The sequence below is a fragment of the Leptosomus discolor genome, chromosome 1 (genome assembly GCF_034619465.1).
Source record: "Leptosomus discolor isolate bLepDis1 chromosome 1, bLepDis1.hap2, whole genome shotgun sequence".
In the NCBI taxonomy this organism is placed as follows: Eukaryota; Metazoa; Chordata; class Aves; order Leptosomiformes; family Leptosomidae; genus Leptosomus; species Leptosomus discolor.
Window position 1 is genome coordinate 81,713,364 of NC_141391.1, and position 22,628 is coordinate 81,735,991.

General features: G+C 42.6%; 1 protein-coding gene across 2 annotated transcripts in view; it reads left to right on the forward strand.

Annotated features, from left to right (window-relative positions):
• Nucleotides 1-971: 971 nt before the first annotated feature.
• Nucleotides 972-22,628, forward strand: part of CLCN4 (Cl-/H+ antiporter 4) — a 28,857-nt gene continuing 7,200 nt past the window's right edge. Inside the window, exons 1-9 of one of the 2 annotated variants that reach the window (XM_009958922.2) lie at nucleotides 972-1,115; nucleotides 1,462-1,561; nucleotides 7,942-8,129; nucleotides 12,869-12,991; nucleotides 14,587-14,793; nucleotides 14,886-14,966; nucleotides 15,508-16,053; nucleotides 19,441-19,627; nucleotides 22,104-22,502. In XM_009958922.2, coding sequence (XP_009957224.1) covers nucleotides 972-1,115; nucleotides 1,462-1,561; nucleotides 7,942-8,129; nucleotides 12,869-12,991; nucleotides 14,587-14,793; nucleotides 14,886-14,966; nucleotides 15,508-16,053; nucleotides 19,441-19,627; nucleotides 22,104-22,502 — 1,975 coding nt within the window. The remainder of the gene's footprint in view (nucleotides 1,116-1,461; nucleotides 1,562-7,941; nucleotides 8,130-12,868; nucleotides 12,992-14,586; nucleotides 14,794-14,885; nucleotides 14,967-15,507; nucleotides 16,054-19,440; nucleotides 19,628-22,103; nucleotides 22,503-22,628) is intronic. The other variant, XM_009958923.2, reaches the window with a different exon arrangement.

Below are 22,628 nucleotides of genomic sequence, written 5' to 3' on the forward strand. Positions count from 1 at the left end.
AGAGCAGTGGGCATGGATGTTTCTCTGTTTTCATATCTGTAGTTTGTCAACTCAGAGAGCACGTCCCCAAAAACTTCTGGGCTGAAAATTTCCACTCAGCCTGTGTGCCACACTCTAGAGTGCATATTATTTGACAGCCTACTTTGATCTCCTTTCTAACTATCAAATGCCTCTGGTAACTGCTTGTTATAGTTTGGAGACAGGTATCTTTGTATTTCCTCTTGTGCTCTAGCAGGACATGGGGTGGCTGTTTCTCCCTCTACTTTGCTTTCTTAAAAGCAAATTTGGAAAGCTTGTATATGGGACAGAAGGTAATCACTCAGGTTCTCCCAAGAATAGTTCTGCTCCTAACCCTTGAGAAGAAAACTTGAAGAAGATATTGCATTTCCAGACCTGATGCAGAGTAGACACACTGTGATCTTGAGCTTTGCCTTCTGAGCAGTGGAAAGAAAGCAGATTAATGCAGGGAGCTTTGAACATGCAAAAACTAGAAAACACTGCAGTGCTGTGACTAATTGTGCCATGTAAAACCTGTGGTTCATGAGAAATGGTAAATTCTAGTGTATTATTGTTTGTTTTCTGAGCGGATGACCTTGTCTACTCGATGATCTCCCTGCAGGCAGGGCACTTCTTCCAGCATGTCATCAGGATGTATCATTGCAGAAGAAGCCCAGAGCCATCCTGTGTTTTGGGGCTCCGTTTTCAGGAAAGTTGGTATTTCTGCACTTGGACACTGTGCTGTTTGTATATGCTTTTTAGGGTTTGCCAAGCTTGCTGAAGTAGTCTTCAGCAAAATACTTTTTCTAGTGACAATGCACAGATCTCAGTAAGTGCCCACCAGGACTGCTGACTCATGCCCTCTTGATTTAGTCGTTTGTGGAGGTATGTTAAGAAACTTGATTCTGAAATGTCTGGCAAAGCTGCATGAATTTATTGACATGCTTGTTTTCCCTCTGCGTACAGACCCTAATATGGTCAATGCAGGAGACATGAACGGTTCCGGCAACCTGATGGATTTTCTGGATGAGCCTTTCCCTGATGTTGGAACTTATGAAGATTTTCATACCATTGACTGGCTGAGGGAGAAATCACGTGACACTGACCGCCATAGAAAGGTAAAGGTGTCCAGCTTTGATGCATCGCCATCTCTGTGCTACGGCCATCCTGATGGTGAGAAAAACAAGCAGTTTTCCAAAGTTGTTACATCCTACCTTGTTGTATGACTTGAGGAGGACTTCTAAAAATATGGATGTGGTGTGTCTTGAGTTTGTAAATACGAAAAGGCTTCTGGAAACTTAATCAGCATAGCATTTCTTAAAAACTATTTGTACTGGGGGGAGTAGAGAGTAGAGAAATCGTATAAACTTTCTAGGAGGTTAAATATTTTTTGTTTTAAATATTATACACTAAAATTGTGTCAGCCTGAATCGGCAACATGTCTATATATATGTCTAATTTCAGATTACAAGCAAAAGTAAGGAATCCATATGGGAGTTCATCAAGAGTTTGCTGGATGCCTGGTCAGGATGGGTTGTAATGCTTCTCATAGGACTACTGGCAGGTACGTGTGTGTTAGCGCTACAGTTATGCCCAAAACCATCTCACCCAAGTCTGCTGCAGTGCCACCTTTTTTTTCTTTTTACTTCATAGTCTCTCAACTGATGTTTCAAGATAAAAGGACAGCTATGCATCCACGCAGTTATAATCCTTAATAAAAAACCCTGCTAAGTGCTGACCTAAATAAAAAAAATGTTATCCCCCCCAACCAGTAGAGGGATTTTTCTATTGTTTTTGGAAACATGCATCTGAGCGCTTTACAGTTGATGGGCTACTTTGACTTTCTGAATCTTTGATTCACAGAAGTTGATTTTATTGGTAGTATTTATTTTCCTGTCTTCAGTTACTTTAATTCTGCAAGTAGATATTGTAATATGGCATTGTGGACACTCAAAGGGGAGCTTTGTAAATTGCTATATCCACTGGGTTATGTCCTTTATATGTGCATGAAGGAAAAATACCGTTTCATACTCAGTTTCAAATCTGCTTCCAGGCCAGACAGACATTACATGTTTAACAGCCTGCTCAAACTCAGATGGCAAATTCATTAATTTCCCAAATTGTTCCTGTCGTCTGTTTAGCACATCTTCCAGCTTGGAAAGCTGCACTTCTCTTACTAAGTTGAAACAGCTGCCATTTTTTGTGCTTTTTCAGTGATGTCAGAGTGCTCTTATATCATGCTGCTTGGCAAAAGCATGATGTGAAGTTTCACAGTTTCCAAGTGATGTGAATTTCCTGCTTACCAACTGTCAAGTTAATATGTTTATTACAGTTGTTCAGAAGCCTCCGAAGTATCAGGGAAGTTCTTGAGAAAACATTACTGAAGTGACATTTTTGGCAAATGATGCTGTTTTGTAGAGATACATTTGTTTCTGCAAAAGCTTTGATAGGAGGGTTAGATGGGAAGAGATTCCAATAGACTGTGTACTACCAGGGCTCCTGAACCCTGCCTGAAGGCCAGGGTTGGCCTCATCTGGGATAGAAAATTCTGCTTGCAAATGAAGTTAGAGCAAGGCCTTGAAGTCTCTAGCGACCTCCCACAAGCTGGTCAGTAATCCCCTCACACAGAGAATGTGGTATACACTTACATGCTCCCATTGTAGTAAAAATATCCGAGAAGGTTTGTTTCAGTTCCAGTTTGCAATAAAACCTCATGCTGAAATTGTCAAAGTTGTTGAGTGCCAGAGTTGCTGACCTCTGATAAGCTCTAATGCTTGTACATCAAGCTTGGGAACGGAGGTCGAGGGTAAGCTGCAGCTGAGGTGTGTTAGCTTTTGCAACCTTTTCAATGACAAGGGTGCAGAGTAACATGTTTTACCTCAAAGATCAAATTAGTCTGTTTTTAAACTGGGACAAGGACTTGTGAATCAGATAGAGAACAAAAATTGCCTGCATGCACGTGATCTGGGCTGAGCACCATAGACTTTTTCTGCCTGCCATTGAAATGACACACCTGCTCAGTGCCTTCAGTATTTCTGGGACATGGCAAAGATGGAGACTCACCATCTCAGCCTTAGCGAGGATGAGGTTTCCTACCCAGGTTTGGGGAGGGAGGAGGTGAGGCTGGTGGTGCAGTCAAGAAGCTCTTCAAGTTGTTTCCCTCTCTACTTGAAATATTGCCTGCTCAGAGAAGCTAACCTGTCACCAGGTTGTGTGGACCAGCCTGGCTCCTCTGTGGTCCCTCTTCTCCTGCTGAACAGGGAGAAGCTACCGCTGCTCCATGGAAAGCAGCCTGGCTCAGCTGCATGGGCACTGGGTGAGCTCTTGGACAGCTGGGTCCCAGCATTGCCAGAGATAACAAGACAGCGTGGTGATGAGTGAGGGAGGAAGAGGAATGCAGCAGCAGTACCTAGGGTGTGAGGGTCCTGTGGAACACGCTGCCCCTCCTGCCCCCTTGCTGGAGATGGAGGGCAGTAAGGTGGGACTCCTGGGGAAGGGGATGGCAGGGGCCTCAATGTGTTCCAAAGGCACTTGGACTTTTACTTAGGCCCAGAAGATTAAAGTGGGCTTAAACTGATCTAGAAGCCTAAATCCTACCATTTTGGTCAACTGACTCTTTTAGGTTTTGCAACATTTCAAGGGCTGCACCTCCACAGCCAGCACAAGCTGATGTGGCCAAAAGGAGCAATCCTTGCCCTCCAGTGTACCACCCCCATCACCCCCTGTTGCATTGTGCATGTGCAGCTGCACAGGGTGGGTGAATCTGGGAACTGACTTGGTGGAAAAAATGGGTTTTGGCCAGATTAGTTTTCAGTTGAGCAGTGGGCTCGGCAGGGATGGTCACCATAGAGCCAGAAGCAGTCAAAATATTGCTGACAGGAAGCAGCTGATGGAGGGAGGAAGAAGACCATCCCATTTGGCAGTACGACGCATGTCATTTTTGGAGCATCATTGGATCTGCATCCTTCATTAGTCCCAGAAAACATAGGTGGGAAAGGGACCTCTGGATGGGGTCTGCTCTGGCTTCCTGCTCACGCAGGACCAGCTTCAGAGTTAGAGCTGTATGTTTTCAGTAACATCAAAATATATTAAGAATGTAACAGCAGCCATTTGTGATCAGACCAAAGTTTCATGTGTGAGTGTGCACACATTAATTAGCATGAGCAGAGCCCCTTGCTGCCACCACAGTCCAACACTGCTAGCTCCCAGGCTTTTTCAGAGCCGTGTACCCACAGGGCCTCGAACCCTCAGGTGCTACATGGATGGAGAAGATGGTGTATGACCCCGTCAAGTGGCTGGAAAGGCACTAAGGAGCTTCTGGAAACGAGGTCTTGGGAGCCAGAGTCTGCTTGGTGTGGAGATCAGATGAAAACTGCTCACACAATGCTCCAGAAAGGTACTGAGCACTATCTGGGCCTGTCTCAGTCAGAAAGTTTACACACTTTCTGGAGAAATCAAAGCAATGGATGGGGAAATTACCCTAAAAAGATTAGGTTTGGCTGCTGAATTTTTAGGCACTTGTTTTTAAGGCATTCTGAGTTTTCACTATGCCCATCCTGCCTGCAGACCAGTGGCCACCCCTCAACCTAACATTGCTACTAGCCAAGTGAAGGTATATGCGATTTATAGACTAGCAAAAGAGTCTGTGTTTTCTAAAGCTCTGTGACAAAAAGTACTATCATACTAGTGCTAAAATGCTCTGGTACTGGAGCTGGAGGTGCAAAAATCCCCTTTGTAATTCACTGCTATGCCACTTGGGTGATGCTGTTGGCTGGCACAGGTGCATCAGGAAAACTATGTTTTCAAAGCAAATTTTTAGCATTCTCATTAGGGCATTGTAAAAGATGAGTATTGGCCACAATCAGCCAAAGGAAAAGGAGAGAGGTAAAAGGCTAATATCTAAAATGAAGTTCAGCATTTCCTGCCTTTGGAGTGCTTCATTACTTTTCATTCTGGACAGGAGGTTACACAGAAAGGGGAACAAGTTCAGTTCCTTTGATGGGAGAAGCAGGGAGATAAACTTACGCTCTATTACAGTCTAGACAGCCATACTAGCAGAAGAAGTTAAAGGCTTGACTTTCTGAGATGCTGAACAGTCTGCAACTTCCATTAATTTTGCTTAAAGTTGCAGAGATTGGGAACTTTGAAAACTTCTAGCCCTGGTCACGTGTCTTGTGAAGCATTCACTATTGCACTATTATCCTGCAAGTGCTGGCCCTCTCCTTCCATGATTTTCTTCTCTGTAAAGTATGTGTAGTAAATTTCATGTAGCATTTTCCTCCTTATGTAGATTCCAAAGCATTAGGTAAAAAGGATTAGATCAGCTGCATAATCAAGCACATTTTCCTGGAGGTAATGGGGGTGAGTGTGAGTTGGTTATATTAGAGGACTGAACATTTGTTCCTCACTCTTTATCATCTTTGCTGGGGAAAAACCTTCAAAAGCCTGCCTGCCTTTGCACCTTCTACTAGGTGGCATTAATAATTCCCTGGTTAAGAGTGATCTGAGCTTTGAAGAAGGGGTAACTACAGAGAATGATAAAGGTCCATCGAGAGATGCAAGAGGGCACAGCATTTTTTTTTTTTTTTTTTTTGGAATGGTTTGAGTTGGAAGGGACCTTAAAGATCATCCAGTTCCAGCCCCCCTGCCATGGGCAGGGACACCTTCCACTAGGCCAGGTTGCTCAAAGCCCGATCCAGCCTGGCCTTGAACACTGCCAGGCAGGGGGCAGCCACAATTTCTCTGAGCAACCTCTTCCAGTGTCTCACCACCCTAACAGCAAATAATTTCTTCTTGACATCTAATCTAAATCTTCCCTCTTTCCATTTGAAACCATTACCCCTCATCCTACGTCTACACTCCCTGGAGAAAAGTCCCTCCCCACCTTTCCTGCAGACCCCTTTAAGTGCTGGAAGGCTGCTAGAAGGTCTCCCCAGAGCCTTCTCTTCTCCAGGCTGAACAACCCCAACTCTCTCAGCCTGTCCTCACAGGGGAGGTGCTCCAGCCCCCTGATCATCTTCTTTGGATCAGCCCAGCCCTCCTCTGGACCCACTTGAGAAGGTCAATGTCTTTCTTACGCAGAGGACTGCAAAGCTGAACACAGCACTCCAGGTGGGGTCTGACCAGAGCAGAGCAGAAGGGCAGAATCACCTGCATGAACCTGCTGGCCACACTTCTTTTGATGCAGCCCAGGATGCAATTGTCTCTCTGGGCTGTGAGTGCACATTGCTGGGTCATATTCAGTTTTTCATCCACCAGCACCCCCAAGTCCTTTTCTGCAGGGTTGCCCTCCATCCACTCATTGCCCAGCCTGTATTTGTACCTCAGATTGCCCCGACCCAGATGCGGGACCTTGGACTTGGCTTTGGAAAAGAGTAAGCAGGAGAAAGGCAAGGACTTCATGAAAGAAAACAATTGGTACAGGCATCATTACTCCTACAACCTTTTTTTGGTGATCTTGTCTAGTATATCTGTATAGTTTTTCAGATTATTCCTTTACAACAAAAATTCTTCACTGCTACCCCAGTCACACTGCTTGCCACTGTGGGGACAGGTATCCTTCTTAAGGCAGTGAGAATATTCATGTGTAAGGCTCTGTGAACACTGGTGGTTTTTTTCTATTCTGTGGAATTAAAAAAACAGATTACACATGCCTGAATTATTTGAAATGTTTCCCCCCCCCACCTTTCACAGAAATTAAAAGCAGAAAACTTTAGTGCCGAGTCAAACAAACTGGCTCTTGAACCCACCTGTGTGCCCCAGCTGCTAGGGAAAGGGGAGCAGCCCCCAGCCCTGCTTCCTGTCATTGCATTCTTATCAGGAGCCACAAAGCTCAAAGTTTTGGAAACATAAACCCAAATCATTCTGCATTTCCCAAAGAAATTTTTTTCAGTGTTTTAGTCCTACTGAACTGCACCAATAAATCCCGTTCAAGTCTGTTACTGGTTTCCTGAAATTATATTAATGATTACTTGTAAAAATAGGGTTGACTTCTACTTTCTACTGTATATGAGAGGGGTTTGGAAAACATTAGATGACTGTTCTATCAGTTGACAGTTTCCAGAAACTACGGACTTAGGGACAGAATGCAGGTCTGCCTTTCTGTGTTCTGGCTGCTCCCAGCCTCCCCATTCCTGTTAGTGTTGTGTTCATGAGGACACATCTGCTCTGAGAGTGCTGGTGCTGGGGCACGTTATTGTCGCTGATGAGCAAATACTCTAGGAAAGCAGCATTTTCTTTTTTTATGTCTGGCCACAGGAAGTTTACCCGTGTCTGTGTGCGGTGGCCACTGGGTGTCACTGTAGTTCTGTCTAATTACTGGGGAAAAACTGAAATAAGGCTCAGTTTGATAAAGAAAGAATTTGAAGGATGATTTTATTCTGTATATCCGGATTTTTAATGAATGTACACATCGAGACCCCGATTCCATTAAGTTCATAAATCAGAATTTGGCATCTATATTGTTTCTGGACCGAAATCATCCTAAAAAGTTGCTGTGTTGGGACCAGTAAGGCTATAGGAAAATAGATGTGTCCTCCTCTTCCTCTACCCCTGAAACATAGTGTGGGCTGGGACTTGCAGCTCCGTATGTGTCTAGAGAGGCTGCATGGAGTCCTGCTTATCTCAGTCAAATGGTGCACCTGGCTGGGAGAGACTGCAGGATCAGGCCCTGCATCAGTTCCGTATTTGGCAATCCATCAGTATGAAAATTATAATGTTTAAAATAGAAGCTTAGGGGAGAGCGTTGGAGGTCAGATGACAAGCTGGTGTTGCTGTTTCTTTGCAAACTCATTGTTGCCCCTGGTTCTTTGGTATATTTGTGCTTACGTTGCAGCTGCTTCCCCAAATCATGGTTTTTTTGCTGTTATTATAATTAGATTTTTTTTCCTTGCAACCTGATATTTATTAATGCCATGGTTTCTTTTTCTGCATTTCTTTTCCCAGGCACGTTAGCTGGAGTGATAGATTTAGCTGTGGATTGGATGACAGACCTGAAAGAGGGTGTCTGCCTGTCTGCCTTCTGGTACAGCCATGAGCAGTGCTGCTGGACATCTAATGAAACTACATTCGATGACAGGGACAAATGTCCCCAGTGGCAGAAATGGTCTGAACTTCTTGTAAGCCAGTCTGAGGTACGGGAGACCTGATTAGGTTGGGGTCACAGCAGGCCAGGGAATGCCTTTTTTTCATACTTGCTGATGAAACTCCAGAGAGTTTTTCTGAAAGAGAAAGTAATGAACTGAGAGCGGTGCAAAAAAAGACATTTCCACAAGCAATGTCTGCTTAACTTGGGAGAGGTTCCATTGTCTCAGTGTCAAGTGTGATGGAAATTGGAAAGCTACAAGATTGCTCTCTCTTTTCATCAGTATTAAATGAAAAGTGTTTCATAACACTCATAGCATAATCACCGGGGGGTCTGAGATGCTATCCAATTTTTTTCTTTTAAACACAATTTTATGGGACAAAAAAGATGATCCCTGACAAATATATTTCAGAGGAAAGCGTGGAGGTAGTCCGATCCTGCAGAGAGTGTTTGAGGGCACCTTCATCACCACACAAGCTTGTCATTCATGTTTCCTTCAGTGCCGCTTCAGGTTCACAGTATAAGTACTACTAGATAAGAGTGTCTGTGAACATGTACAGCCCAATTTTCCGTAGTTCTGGTTAACCATAGTGAAAGTAGTGGGGTGCTCACGGCTCCTTAATATTCCCACCATTTAATCATAGCAGAAAAAAAAAAATCCCTCTGCACAGCTGCCAGTCCACAGTGCTAAGCCTCCCTTTGCCAGTGGTTTGCTAGGTTCATCAACAGATGGTTTGGGCGGTTGTGTCTTTGTAACAGTAAAGAAGTATTACACTGGTATAAAGTTGCAGAACTGGGGATGATGTTGTAATTCAAGAGAACAAAAAAAATGTGGGAAGGGAAAAAAAGAGGAGACTGTTACAATTGTTATGGGGTTTGGAAATCCTGTGCATGTGTTCGACATGCTGTTACTCTGAAAGGCTGGAGTATATAAATGGAGAATATTCTCGAGAAAATTTATTGCTTTCACCTGCTACTTGAAATCAGCAGTCAGGACTGTTGTATGCTGTGGCCTACAAGAAAGGTATCAACTCGGTGGGCGCTGTGAAACTTTACTCACTTTGTATTCAAATTGGGCTTTTCACCCCCTAGCTACTGTCACAGTGGAAAAAAAGGTTCATCCTGGCTTAATTTTAGGCTCTTTCTCAAAGCAAATGGGCCTCTAAGATTTGTGGGTTTCTGGTGGCCACAGCCCAATGCATGCTGTAAATATTAATAATATAGCTGTCTGTTACTGTTACATTGAAATCCCAGGCAAAGCCTAACAAAAATGTGAGTGTGGAAAGTCAAAATTCTGTTCGATAGCAAAAGACTTACGATATGGAAGAGTTTTGCATGATTCCTGTAACTGCAGAGGACTCTAGGAGGGATCAAATTGCACTGAATTTGACTGAGTTTCAGGATAATTTTGCCCTTTTTTTTAATGTTGCTTCACTTTGTGCCTGACATTTGCATAACAGCCCTATAAAACAACAGTGCACAGAAGGACTAATTTGGAGCACATTTTAGACAAAAAGTATTAAGAACAGTTTCCCTAAAGGTACTCTGGTCAGACATGTCGTCTTTTTTATGCATGACTGTGACTCTTTCTTATCATAGACAACTAAATTTGACATTTTGAGGACTGTGATTTAGATCTGTTCTTCCTCGCGGCTTTGCCGATTTATGGCTGTGATAAAATCTGTACATATGTTCTCACTGAGAATTGTGACATTTCCTATGGCATCTCTTCAAAAATGGTTTAATCCTAGTCTTTCTATAAAATGAGCCCAAAGCGGAGTCTTGATATAAATTACTATGGGAAACGTAATAGTACATCAGACGTGTACCAGGCTATGTTTTCTTCCCTAACCTGTGTTTTGTAGGCCAATCATATCCTTTGTCCCTCTGCTCCTGAACTGCTTCCAAAGAGCAGTTGAAGAGGTTTTTTTGATGCAAGACACTTTCAAAACCTCAAATTCATTGGAGGAGTGGATGTGTTAAAGCACATCAGATGCCACCCACTTCAGCTAGATCCTGGTTTCCTGGAGCTTCCCTGTTCTGCAGATCTAGCTTGGTCCCAACCTTGGTTTCATTCGAGCTGAGGATCCCATTTCTGGTGCCTTACACCTACCTAGGGTAGAGGAAAGGACTCCATGTCTTCTGTGGCACTGGATCCAGCAATGGACTGGATTCCCATCCCAGGGCTTCTGGATCTCCTGTCATGAAGCTAAGACCTGCCAGACAAGGAAGCCCCTCTATACCTGGAACCCACCTCCCAGTTTTGCAGCCTTGAACTGATCAGCCTTGGAGGCCTTGAGGAGACGTATTGCTGTAACATTCACAGAAGGGAGTCTGCAAGCTGTGAGATCCTCAGTCGAGTCAGAGTAGAGCTCTGGGCCTCTGGAGAAAACAAGCATTGGACGGCATCCTGAGGGATGTGGATTATTTCCATACTCTGAGTTTGTGAGGGTTGTTTGCAATTGTTTCATTTGTACCTAAACCAGACTGACACCAGATCTGAAATACTTCTTGATCTTGCAAACCAAAATACAAAATTTGGCTCAGTTCCACTAATTGATTCATTACTATTGCTGCCAGGGTGAGTCCTTTGAGCCACTAATGGAAAAGATCTCTTAGCTCTGCTGATGAGCTTTCTTTGGTCTCTGATTCCAGTGTACATGCTTAAGACTTACTGATTCAGGGTCTTAGTAATGGCAGGTAATGAATGAGAAATGATCCATTTGTTGTACTGAGTTACTACTACTTCACTTCCCAAAGGTTTTCTTATTATTAATCATTAGAAACTGCTGCAATTGGACCTGCAGAATGCCAGATATCTGGAAAATGTAGCAATGAAAGTTGTCACAAGGGATAAGACTGACCTGGCCATATAGACCCTTGTGGCGTCCTGCCACAACGCTGTAGGTGTACGTGTGATTGCAGTAACAAGCTGACATATTTTTTGTATGACTTCTGAGAAGTGAAAGAAGAAGAAGTAAAAAGAAACAAAGTTAATTTGACTCCAGTGAATTTAGAAGCAAAACTACAGCTTTCCCTCAACATTGGAGGGCCAATTTGTTGTGATGGTGTTGGTCTTTGGAGTTACTCCAGGTTCACACTGAAAGGAGAATTTTGCCTTGGGGCAACATAGCCAAAGTTTTCTGTAGAGGAAGAGTAAATATTGTCATAGCTGTTTGTAATTGAAAGCACTAGGAGAAGACATTCATGAGACTGTCTTCAGCTGTAGCAACAAAGATCCATGGTTACTACAGAGGGATGTCAATCACTGTAAGTATGGGATCCATGACTGTGCAGTCTCAGGGCACTGGGAGATAGCATCATATTGCTCTTCTGATGTTATCAGCGAAGCCAGCTGCTAACTTCAGCAAGCACAATAGGACCTTAACAAATTGCCCTTCTTCCGAATATATGTGTAAGCATCAGGGCAGTGGTTCCCTTACTGTCTTTTCAATTGGACAAAAACCTGGAAAAAGAGGCTAGCAAGCATCCATGCTGGACAGGGTTGATTCCTTGCAGGCTTCCAAGAAGGAAGACTTCTCAGCGTTACGGTTTTTATGACTGGGAACTCGGCTTGGCCAGCTCTGTTAACTGAAATCATGATACAACTGATTAATGCCTGATTTCCTACTTGATTTATCGTAATGTTGATATCCAGGCTGCTGTCCTGCAGAGCAAAGTCAAGGGCCCTGATGTTCTTGAGCAGCTGGGATTGCATCCAGTAGGAAGAGTTCACTTAGAGGTGAAGGATTTATACCAGTTCATGCCCTGAGGTTCATCTTGGTTTTTATTCTGTAGTGTCATGTTGCTAGAGGAGATTGTTTAGAGGTTTAAGCTCTTTGTATCAATTTGATGCCTCTGACTAGATTCTCTTTTGTCTGTGAGGTGGGGTTTTTGAAATTAATCTAAAAAATTATGCTTATGAAGAGGGAGGGGTTATTCTAAGGCAGATTTTAACAACAGTTTTGACTTGACCATTGGAGGCAGGTAGAAAGCTTGAAGGTCACTGCTGACTATGCTTTCATTATGGCACTGCACAGTCAACCATTACTAATGATTATTAGCATTTCCATTCTGTCAGTAAAGTAACGCTATTCAGTTTGAAGATAGGTTTTATTATTGACTGGGATGCTTTTAAAATATCAGGACAAAAATGACTGAGTTGTGTCCGAGTGGGATCTGCCAAGCTACTGTCTTTTCAAATGGTTTTCATCTCTATCATAGATAGTGTCATATAGAAGGGAAGAGTTTATTTATGGTTTTACCCTTCCCATTTGTGAACTGAACTGGCTACTGATATACACAGGGATGTCATTTGAAAAGATCAGCATCTACATGGAGAGCTGACCTTTGAATACCAGCTCTCAGGAAAAGATGTATCAGGGTCTCGCCCTCTGTCACCCTCCATGGGATGAACACAGCAGATTTCTTCATTAGGTACTTTTTTATCACTGATTACTTTTGCAGTTACGACAGATTTGTTTGATGTTTTGGAACTTTCTGTGTCTGGCTTGATTTTTCAGTGCTTGAAAGATGCTCTGTTTAAGGTGTTCATGTCCCTTGCAAACAGTTTGTATGGACTGGGCTAGGTGTATATTAGTATGCTGCTTCTTTCTATGAGTAATAAAATTGTTGAATTATATGAAGTCATTTGTCCTTCCTTAGGCAAAGCAGCAGCTAGCACGTAAATGAAAAGACCAGGCTCCATGCCATCATGATCTCTAGTAGAAGTGTGAGATTTACCAAACTACATTTGTCTAACAATGTTTGTTACTGTTATTTTTCTAGGGTGCAAGTGCTTACATTCTAAACTATTTTCTATACATTATGTGGGCTCTATGTTTTGCTTTCCTGGCAGTCTCCCTGGTCAGAGTGTTTGCTCCCTACGCCTGTGGCTCTGGAATCCCAGAGGTGAGTTTTTCTTTGTGGTTGAATATCCAAATACCAAACCAAACAAAGAAGTTACCATTTGCTACCTTTTCCCAATCCAGAACTGTACTATGAGATAGCATAGGAACAAGAAGATAGTCTTTCCATCTCATCTGCATTTATTCCTTTGTCTAGCATGCCTTTATGAAGCCCATCTAATTTTTTTATAGTAGAAAATATTCAAATGCCACCGTGATAGGTTAACGTACATGCTTCTTCATTGCTAGAGCTTGAATGAAAAATCAGTGGCTCCCAGTCATCACCTTGTGAACTCCAACTTTTTGTGGCTGAGACACATACTCACTAGAAGATTACATAGAATTTTCCTTGGGTGAAATTACTTGGGCCAGTTACAAACCAAGTAATTTTCTAGGCTAGGGTTTAATTAAAACCAAAATACAATGAAGAGGGAGGGCCACAAAGATGAGTTTTCCTAAGCTATCGAATATGTGAGATGCCCATTATTTGGGATGCCTGAAAAGTGTCTGGCATCCACCTCCTGCAACTTGTGTCCTTGTACACAATGTCCTACTGGTGTGACAGCATTATTGCAGCCAAAATCTCTGCTGGGTTTTCAATATTTTACACACTGAGCATCAGTCCATGTTTAAGCTGTTAACATGAGGAACCCTGCAATTCAAGCAGCATAGCTACTAAAATTTTTTGAAATCGGGGTAGTCTTTTATTAAAAGTGCTATAGAACCACTGGGATTATCACTTAGGAATCTGGCAGACAGAATCAACAGCCCAAATTTTAGAAATCTTTGCATAATTTTTTTTCTTCATCTCTAGGAGAAGCATTCAAATGTTTCATAGCAAATTAGGAAAAAAAAAAATCCCAGAAATATTTTGAAATATTTAAATAATCTCCATGTTTCAAAGTAGTTATGTGTGTGTTTGTTATATATTTGATATATCTGTAAGTGTTTTCAAAAAGTTTTTATAGTTAACTATAAATCTAGTTTCCGAGTAGTAAATCTCTCATCTGAGGTGATCCTCAGCTCCAGCCCTTTTCCAGGGCTAGAGTCCAAACCCAAATCCTACCCTGCAGCCTATGTGTCATGCCTGTGTATTGTGCTCTATTCTAGCCATTCACATGCAAAATTAAGACGAAATGTGTAAAAATAATGTTTCTTGGACTTTCTGATTTCCTAATACTTGCACGCTTTTATGGCATGGCCATTCCAAATATTTAGAAACTTTTTTTCCTTGTTTTAACTGTGAAAAGTCTGTGGTTGTTTATTTGCTTTTTCTGCTTTGTTAAAGTTGAGCCTAGTTTAACTCTGATCCCGTAAACCAAGGAGATATGTAAGAGTTTCATATTTCTATTGATCTCTGTGAGACTCCTTACCAACGCAGCAGACCACCCGTAACAACAGTAAAAATGTGGTCTGTTTAACCCCTGCTCAGATATCGCTGTGGGAAAGTTGCCCTACCTATGGTTTCTTTCTCTCCATCACTGCCTCTTTTCAAGCAGTCTGCAATTTTTTTAACTCTGCTGGAGTTTTAACTACATTTGCAATTTCAGAGTAGAAAAGATTTCTTCAGCTCTTCAACATGTTCTTCCTGCTTTCCAGATAAAAACCATCTTGAGTGGGTTCATTATTAGGGGCTACCTGGGAAAGTGGACACTTTTAATCAAAACAGTCACCTTGGTTCTGGTGGTATCTTCAGGCCTCAGCCTTGGGAAAGAGGGGCCGTTAGTCCACGTGGCGTGTTGCTGCGGAAACTTCTTCAGCAGCCTTTTCTCAAAGTACAGCAAGAATGAAGGAAAGAGAAGAGAGGTGAGGTTGGCTCACATCATCTCTAATTTCCCTGTCCAGATACTCAGTGTTTCAAAGGACTCATATGTTGTATGTAAATATTTGCTTTGTAGGTGCTTTCGGCTGCAGCTGCCGCAGGAGTTTCTGTTGCCTTTGGGGCTCCAATTGGAGGCGTGCTTTTTAGTCTGGAAGAGGTGAGACCTGGCAGTTCTCTTGCTTCTATAAATATATTTTCATTTGATACCTTTTTCTAAGATTTCTCTTTATTTTTCAAATATGTATATGTTTATTTTTCTTCTAAAGCAAAAATAATCTTTGATTTCTAGTAATAAGATATAATCAGGTATTTTAGCTTATTTTGAGTAGGAGAACAGCACTGGCTTTCTGGAAACAAATGGAATGATTCAGTCTGGAAATGTATCCCTGTTCTGAGGTTTCTCCATCTTTCAGCTTGCTGTTGCATGGGGCAAGCTGGTGAGCATCTGTCTTATCATGTCTAGCCAGCAACTTTGGATTTAGATTTATTGATTTCTAAGTGGTTGCTGCTCCCTAGGGATCTGAAATCTGAAAATACTTTTTCTAATACCATTGTGAATAAGTTCTGGCTGTGGTAAGGACTAGTGTTCCCAGTAAAGTTGGACGTGGAGTCACAGATTAAATACATGGCAACATCAATTAAAGAAAACACCTTCTGTCACACTCAGTGAAGTGTTTACGGTCTCTGCTTGGTTTTAGGTCAGCTACTACTTTCCTCTGAAAACCCTCTGGAGGTCATTTTTTGCTGCTCTCGTGGCTGCCTTCACACTGAGGTCCATCAATCCTTTTGGAAACAGCCGGCTGGTCCTGTTCTATGTGGAGTACCACACCCCCTGGTACATGGCTGAGCTCTTCCCCTTCATCCTGCTTGGTGTCTTTGGCGGCCTATGGGGGACCCTCTTTATCCGATGTAACATTGCCTGGTGCAGGAGGCGAAAAACCACCAGACTTGGGAAATACCCAGTCCTGGAGGTCATAGTGATAACAGCTGTCACCGCCATCATCGCCTACCCCAACCCTTACACACGGAGGAGCACCAGCGAGCTGATCTCGGAGCTCTTCAACGACTGCGGTGCCCTGGAGTCCTCGCAACTCTGCGACTATATCAACGACCCAAACATGACCCGACCAGTGGATGACATTCCCGACAGACCTGCTGGCCCCGGAGTCTACACCGCCATGTGGCAGCTCGCCTTGGCTTTGGTGTTCAAAATTGTCATCACGATATTCACTTTCGGCATGAAGGTAAATCAGGGACAGGCGCAGAAGCTGTCGTGAGCACAAGGCACAGATGGGTTGCTGACTGCAGCTGTGGTCTATCTGGCAGGGCCTGTGTGCCTCTGACCTACACCCAGCCAGGGAGCTGTCGTTGAGAAGCCTGCTGGTTCACCTACCTGCCAGCACCTTGCTCTGTGGGCCCCTGTTACAGCAGAGGGAGGAGCCCTGCTTTTCCACCTTCTAGGCATCTGTGGTTTTATTAAGTGAGAAAGAAATATGGGTGGGAATTTACGTCCACTGTTGCCAATAAACAACTTTGAGATGATTCCTGCTGCAGCTGTCTTTCAGCTTTCTCAGGGATATGGACTATTTACATTGTTGTTTGTCTTGTTGGATTATTGTTTTAATGTGCCTCAAGGTAGCTATGCTCAGAAAAGGAATAGCTTTAAATTTACTGATTTACACATTTAGATCTCACAAAAATATAAAAGTAACTGAAAAGTTCTATTTTTGAATCTTTTTAAGCAATATAGCTTGGAAAAAAGAGGGAATGAGTGGGAGCACTGATGGATATATGATTTGATTGTTCTGGATTTGCAACTTTTTCCTTCTAGTCCTCCTCCTCCTCAGAAATGGGTGATGAAAGGAACAAGAACAATTTATCCAAGCTTTCAATGTACACAAAGCTATTTGTGGTGAGGTTTATATATCTGATTTCTAGAGCCCATGTAAAACACGTATCTGTCTGTCTGCAGCTCCTATTATCTGAGCATTTAGTTCTGGATTTGACTGCAGCAGAGAACAGGAAGGTTGTCTAAGTTAGCCACTATTTTATACCACACTCAAAGCTAAAGCACCTCATCTTTCTCTTAAACACTGTGCTTGAACTGAGGTTCCATCTTTTAGAAGGCGTTTTACCCAAAATATAGTAGGAAGCTGTTGGAGTTTTGCTTTTCTTTCATGTTTTCTTCATCTGATGACAAGAACTACTGAACGGTAGAAGGTCATTGAAGACCAGCGACTGAGTCCTGCTGATTACCTGAGCAGGGAGAATAACTGGGAGTTTAAGAGCACTTGGATGTTGCAGGTGTAATATTTCTGGAGGAAGACTTGAAATGAGATGTTCTTCACTGCAGAAACTGATTTATGGCTGGCAGCCAGCCATAATGCTTGTTATTTGTTTAGAAGCTTCTGAGTTTGGGCCTTTATTTGTTATGTGGTTCTTTATCCTATGTATTCAAAATTTGTTAAAAGCAATTGGCAGTCAACTGTTCTGTAAAAGAACAGATAAAATAGCTTTACCCACCAAATCTAGAAGACTCAATCCAACTGTATCAGCAAAATTAATACCCTGTGGTGGGGGAGATAATGCCTGTTGTTATCAGCCCTAATGCCTCTGGGCCATGCTGAGGTTGTCAGTTTAGTTCTGCAGGAAGCTCAAGGTGTATTTTAAAAATTAAAAAGGTTTAACAGCCTTTCCTCTCTAAAACCGACAAATAACTCGATGCAAGCCCTTGCCACAGATCTGACTTGTCTTCTCCGCCAGAAAATTTCTCTCTGACTTGCAGGTGCACTTGACATCTAAGAGAAAATGCACTTAACCAAGGCAAAGTGAATTTTAATTTTCTTTTTTTTTTCCCTTCTAATTTCAATACTGTTTTGGGTTTTTTTTTTAAATGATTTGTGACATGTCTGTATCACAGACAACAAGGTAATGATTGATAGAGCTTCCTGGAAAATATATACCAAACTGAGATGAAGAAATAGGTGCCTCTGAGCAGTCAGCCTCCTTTCTCTGAATTTTTATTCTGCATTTGACATTTAATTTAAAATCTGGTCTGATTTAGCCTGAGTAGTAATACAAATATAAAGTACTCCATGTGATAGAGGGTAAAATCAAGATGTTATTTTCAGTTAAGCTCATTCTCAAGCCCATGACAGAACCATCAGCAGCTCCTGACTTCCTGCTGAGAAAGCAATAAAGGCAAAACCAGGAGCATCTTGACTTTAAAAGGAGACTATTATTCAGAAACATAATTTGTCTATCAAGTTCAGTGTGATGCAGCAGGGAGGACTAAAAATTACTTGTAAAAAAAGCATTAACATTTTATAAAGCTATTAATACATATGTAGCCACAGAAACCAAATCACTGCAGAAACCTCTCAGACAACGGGGAACATCACTGTAGCCTGCCATAAGGTGATGTCCTTCTGAGCTAGCATTTAATACAGAAGCTGAGTTCTCTTGGCTCATTGGCTGGATGGTCGCCCTCAAAGAGTTGGTGCAGTCAATGGCTTGATGTCTGAATGGAGACCAGTGACGAGTCACGTTTCTTGGGGGCCAGTATTGGGATAGGTGCTGTTTAACATCTTTGTCGGCAACATGGACAGTGGGATTGAGTGCACCCTCAGCAAGTTTGCTGGCAACACCAAGCTGTGTGGTGCAGCTGACATGCTGGAAGGGAGGGAGGCCATCCAGAGGGACCCTGGCAGGCTGGAGAGATGGGCCTGTGCAAACCTCATGAAGTTCAACAAGGCCAAGTGCAAGGTCCTGCACCTGGGTCAGGGCAATCCCAAGCACAGATACAAGCTGGGCAATGAGTGAATCGACAGCAGCCCTGTGGAAAATGGCTTTGGGTTGCCGGTGGATGAAAAACTGAATATGACCCAGCAATGTGCGCTCGCAGTCCAGAAGGCAAATTGCACCTTGGCTGCGTCAAAAGCAGCGTGGCCAGCAGGTCGAAGGAGGTGATTCCGCCCCTCTACTCTGCTCTGGTGAGACCCCACCTGCAGTGCTGTGTTCAGCTCTGGGGCCCCCAGCACAAGAAAGACATGGACCTGCTTGAGTGGGTCCAGAGGAGGGCTGGGCTGATCCAGAGAAGGTGACCAGGGGGCTGGAGCACCTCCCCAATGAAGGCAGGCTGAGAGAGTTGGGGTTGTTCAGCCTGGAGAAGAGAAGGCTCTGGGGAGACCTTCTAGCGGCCTTCCAGTGCTTAAAGGGAGCCTACTGGAAGGGTGAGGAGGGACTCTTGATCAGGGAGTGCAGTGATAGGAAGAGGCATAACGGTTTCAGACTGAAAGGGAGGAGATTTGGGTTAGATATTAGGAGGAAATCCTTGACTGTGAGGGCGGTGAGACACCAGAAGAGGTTGCCCAGAGAAGCTGTGGCTGCCAACTTGGCTGTAGTGTTCAAGGCCAGGTTGGATGGGGCTTTGAGCAACCTGGTCTAGTGGAAAGTGTTCCTGCCCATGGCAGGGGGGTTGGAACTGGATGATCTTTAGGGTCCCTTCCAACCCAAACCATTCTATGATGATTCTATGAATCTCTTACTGCTAATAATAAATTATTTGATCAAGAAGTTAATTAGTAGGGTTTTTTTTGTTAAGGGGCTTATGTGTCTGTATTTTATTCAAGATCCCTTCAGGCCTCTTCATTCCCAGCATGGCTGTTGGAGCCATGGCTGGCAGGATGGTTGGGATTGGAGTAGAGCAGCTGGCATATCACCATCATGACTGGATCATCTTCAGGAACTGGTGCAGACCTGGGGCAGACTGCGTCACACCGGGACTTTATGCTATGGTGGGAGCGGCAGCTTGCTTGGGTAGAGTACCTGCTGATCATTGGTTTGTGCATGAATAACACTGATGTTTGGGGACCTACAAATTGTTTATGAGGGCTTTGTGTTTGTGTAAGGTGCTGTGCTGGCATTTCTGGATGTAACAGAGGTTGAAATAAAGATGTGATGGGCTAAAGCATGGGCAGCTTCCTCTAATGGTCTCTCCAGTGATCTGCCAGGTAGTCAACAACAGAGAGGCTTGCAGTCACCAGTGCCTACTCCTTGTAATCTGCCAAAAAGCACAGGGAAGGAAAGAAAAAATTAAAGTTAGGCTACAGATTTTCAAAAAGACTGTTTTTGCTTGGGTTGTTTTTTTTTTTTTTCCTTTTAATGTAATGAAATCCACTGTAGCTGGACTAAAGCTACTTCCTTGTTTAGACTGTGCTTCCTCTTAATGCAGGGAACAAACTTGCCAGTTCTGGCCAAATTTTAAGCTACACAAGGGTAAAAATTTTATATTTTTATTTTTATATTGACTGTGTGCCACATTATAGTCAACTGGTCTGTCTTTTGGTTTTCATTTTGACCATGGGCCAATATCTGATTACATTCAATCAATAAGATTTATTTGATTTAACAGGAATGATCTGTTAACTGCTAAAGCAAGATCATTGAATACTACTTCACATGTAAAATTTCTAGTCATAGGTGCAACAGGAATGTTATAAGCATACCATCTGCACAGGTTTTTGCCTTATGTCTTTCCCTTTTGTATGTTCTGCCTCCTTTTGTTGTTGTCTTTGATACACCATCATTAGATGATGAAATAATAGTGGGGAGGCATAACACGTGATTAGTGTAATTGGCTAGATTTGAAATGAAGGATGTACTCAGGGAAGAGCTGGAACGGTTTCAGTTTTGGAGTCTCATGTTAGAAAAATAGGATCATTTGTGCAATGAGTTATAGAGGAAGGAAGGGTGGGATTTGTCTGTCTAATTTCATGTCTGTAGTATAGACAACAACATCTGAGCTAGCTGTGTTGATATACTTCACAGACAATATAGAAAAATGAGATACTGGAAAGATCAGTTTCATCTGGCAATAGGCGCTTAAAACCAAGCAGATGAATTTGGCATCGAAAGTGACTGGTTTTCTCTAGAGATTATCAAGGCAATCTGGATGACCCCTTTGGATGTGAACATGTATAGCAGCACAGACATGTTAAAATAACTAAGATGAATCTTACTGTCAAAAAGACAGTCAGCACTTTCTCTTGTTCATAAATGATCTTAATGTTCATAAAAGAAATGACACACAAAAATTTTGTTCTGATAGTCCAGTTGATCTCCTAGTCAGCAGTCACTTCCTCTTTTAAGAGATCCAAATTAAGGTGCTGTGATTTTAGTAGTATGACGAGACATACAGCAAAATGGTCACTGCTCATTCTTAAGCCCAAGACCTGTCTTGCTTACAGTAAGATGTAAAGCAAGTATTATGAAACGATCCTTACTCTGGTATCTGCTCTCAGCTTTTCAGAGTCAGAAGTTTAAGGCATTCCTCAGATGGAAGTCCTATCTGGATCACTGTGTTAAATAATCAACAATTTAATTTTTCTGTATGCTGCTAGATTAAAAGCACCTTTTAACGACCTGTTTGCTGATTTCTCTCATCTAAAATGGTGCTGTATTTTGCGGCCTAAAAATAGTAGATTTATTACATTTACCTTTTGAACAGAGGCAAAGAAACGTTACCTAATAATTCAGTGATATGTACACACTTGTCTGCAGTTATATGATTATTTTTATCCCTTAATATAAACTGAAGGAGTGAAGAGCTTTCTTATGGAATTAATACAGAAAGGCTATTTGGAAAAACATAGATATGACCTGTCTACATCTGCATGCCTAGATGGCCTCAAACCAAGTTGCATACAGTTCAAACTGCGTGTTATACTGATATCAAAAGCTAGGGTTGAAGCTGTAACGTAACTCTTGCAGTGGCCCTAAACTATCCTTACGTAGGATTTTGTAACCACACCGTGCCCAAAAATGATACTTAGCTTTCTTTTCAGTATGAATGTGACAGGTAAACCAATGTGAAGGCCTGGTCTCAGTGCTCCTACCTACCCCAGCCATGGTACTTAGCTGATTCTTGGAGTCATTTAGAGGGCTAATGACAGGATTCAGTTTTAGTTTCTCAGGTATCCAGGACAGCTGATTTTTTTGGCATGCTTTGTTTTGATAGCTCAGTCTCTTAGCTTTCATTATTTACTTTTCAATGTTAGCACCTTTGTCTTAAGTAAGTTCACTCAATCTTTTTGATGAAAATTGCAGCCGACCAAAAATCTCTTTCTACAGTGAAATAAGCCCCAAAATACTTCACAAAATATAAGGACAAAGTATACCTAACATGAATAATCTCATGCCTTTTTGAGTATAAGACTCAAAAATAGGATTTAGTTGCTTAGTATGCATACTTCAAGAGCACTGAGGGAAACCTGACTCTTTTCCTTGTTGGCAGGTGGTGTCACCCGAATGACGGTCTCTCTGGTGGTGATTATGTTTGAGCTAACGGGAGGCCTGGAGTACATCGTACCTCTTATGGCTGCAGCTGTCACAAGCAAGTGGGTGGCAGATGCCTTTGGGAAAGAAGGGATTTACGAAGCTCACATTCATCTGAATGGCTACCCATTTCTGGATGTGAAGGATGAATTCACCCACCGAACCCTGGCAACTGACGTCATGAGACCAAGGCGTGGGGAAGCTCCTCTCTCTGTTCTGACACAGGACAGCATGACGGTGGAGGATGTCGAGACACTAATCAAGGAGACTGACTACAACGGCTTTCCGGTAGTGGTTTCAAAAGACTCAGAGAGACTTATTGGATTTGCACAGAGACGAGAGCTGATTCTTGCAATAAGTGAGTAGAGTATCAGTGTATGTACAAGTTTGATTTTGATAGGGTAGGATGTTACCAGTGTTAATTCACGTTGAAGAATGGATAAATAAGAACCAAACCTAACTTTTTCCCCAAGTCTAGCTTTTA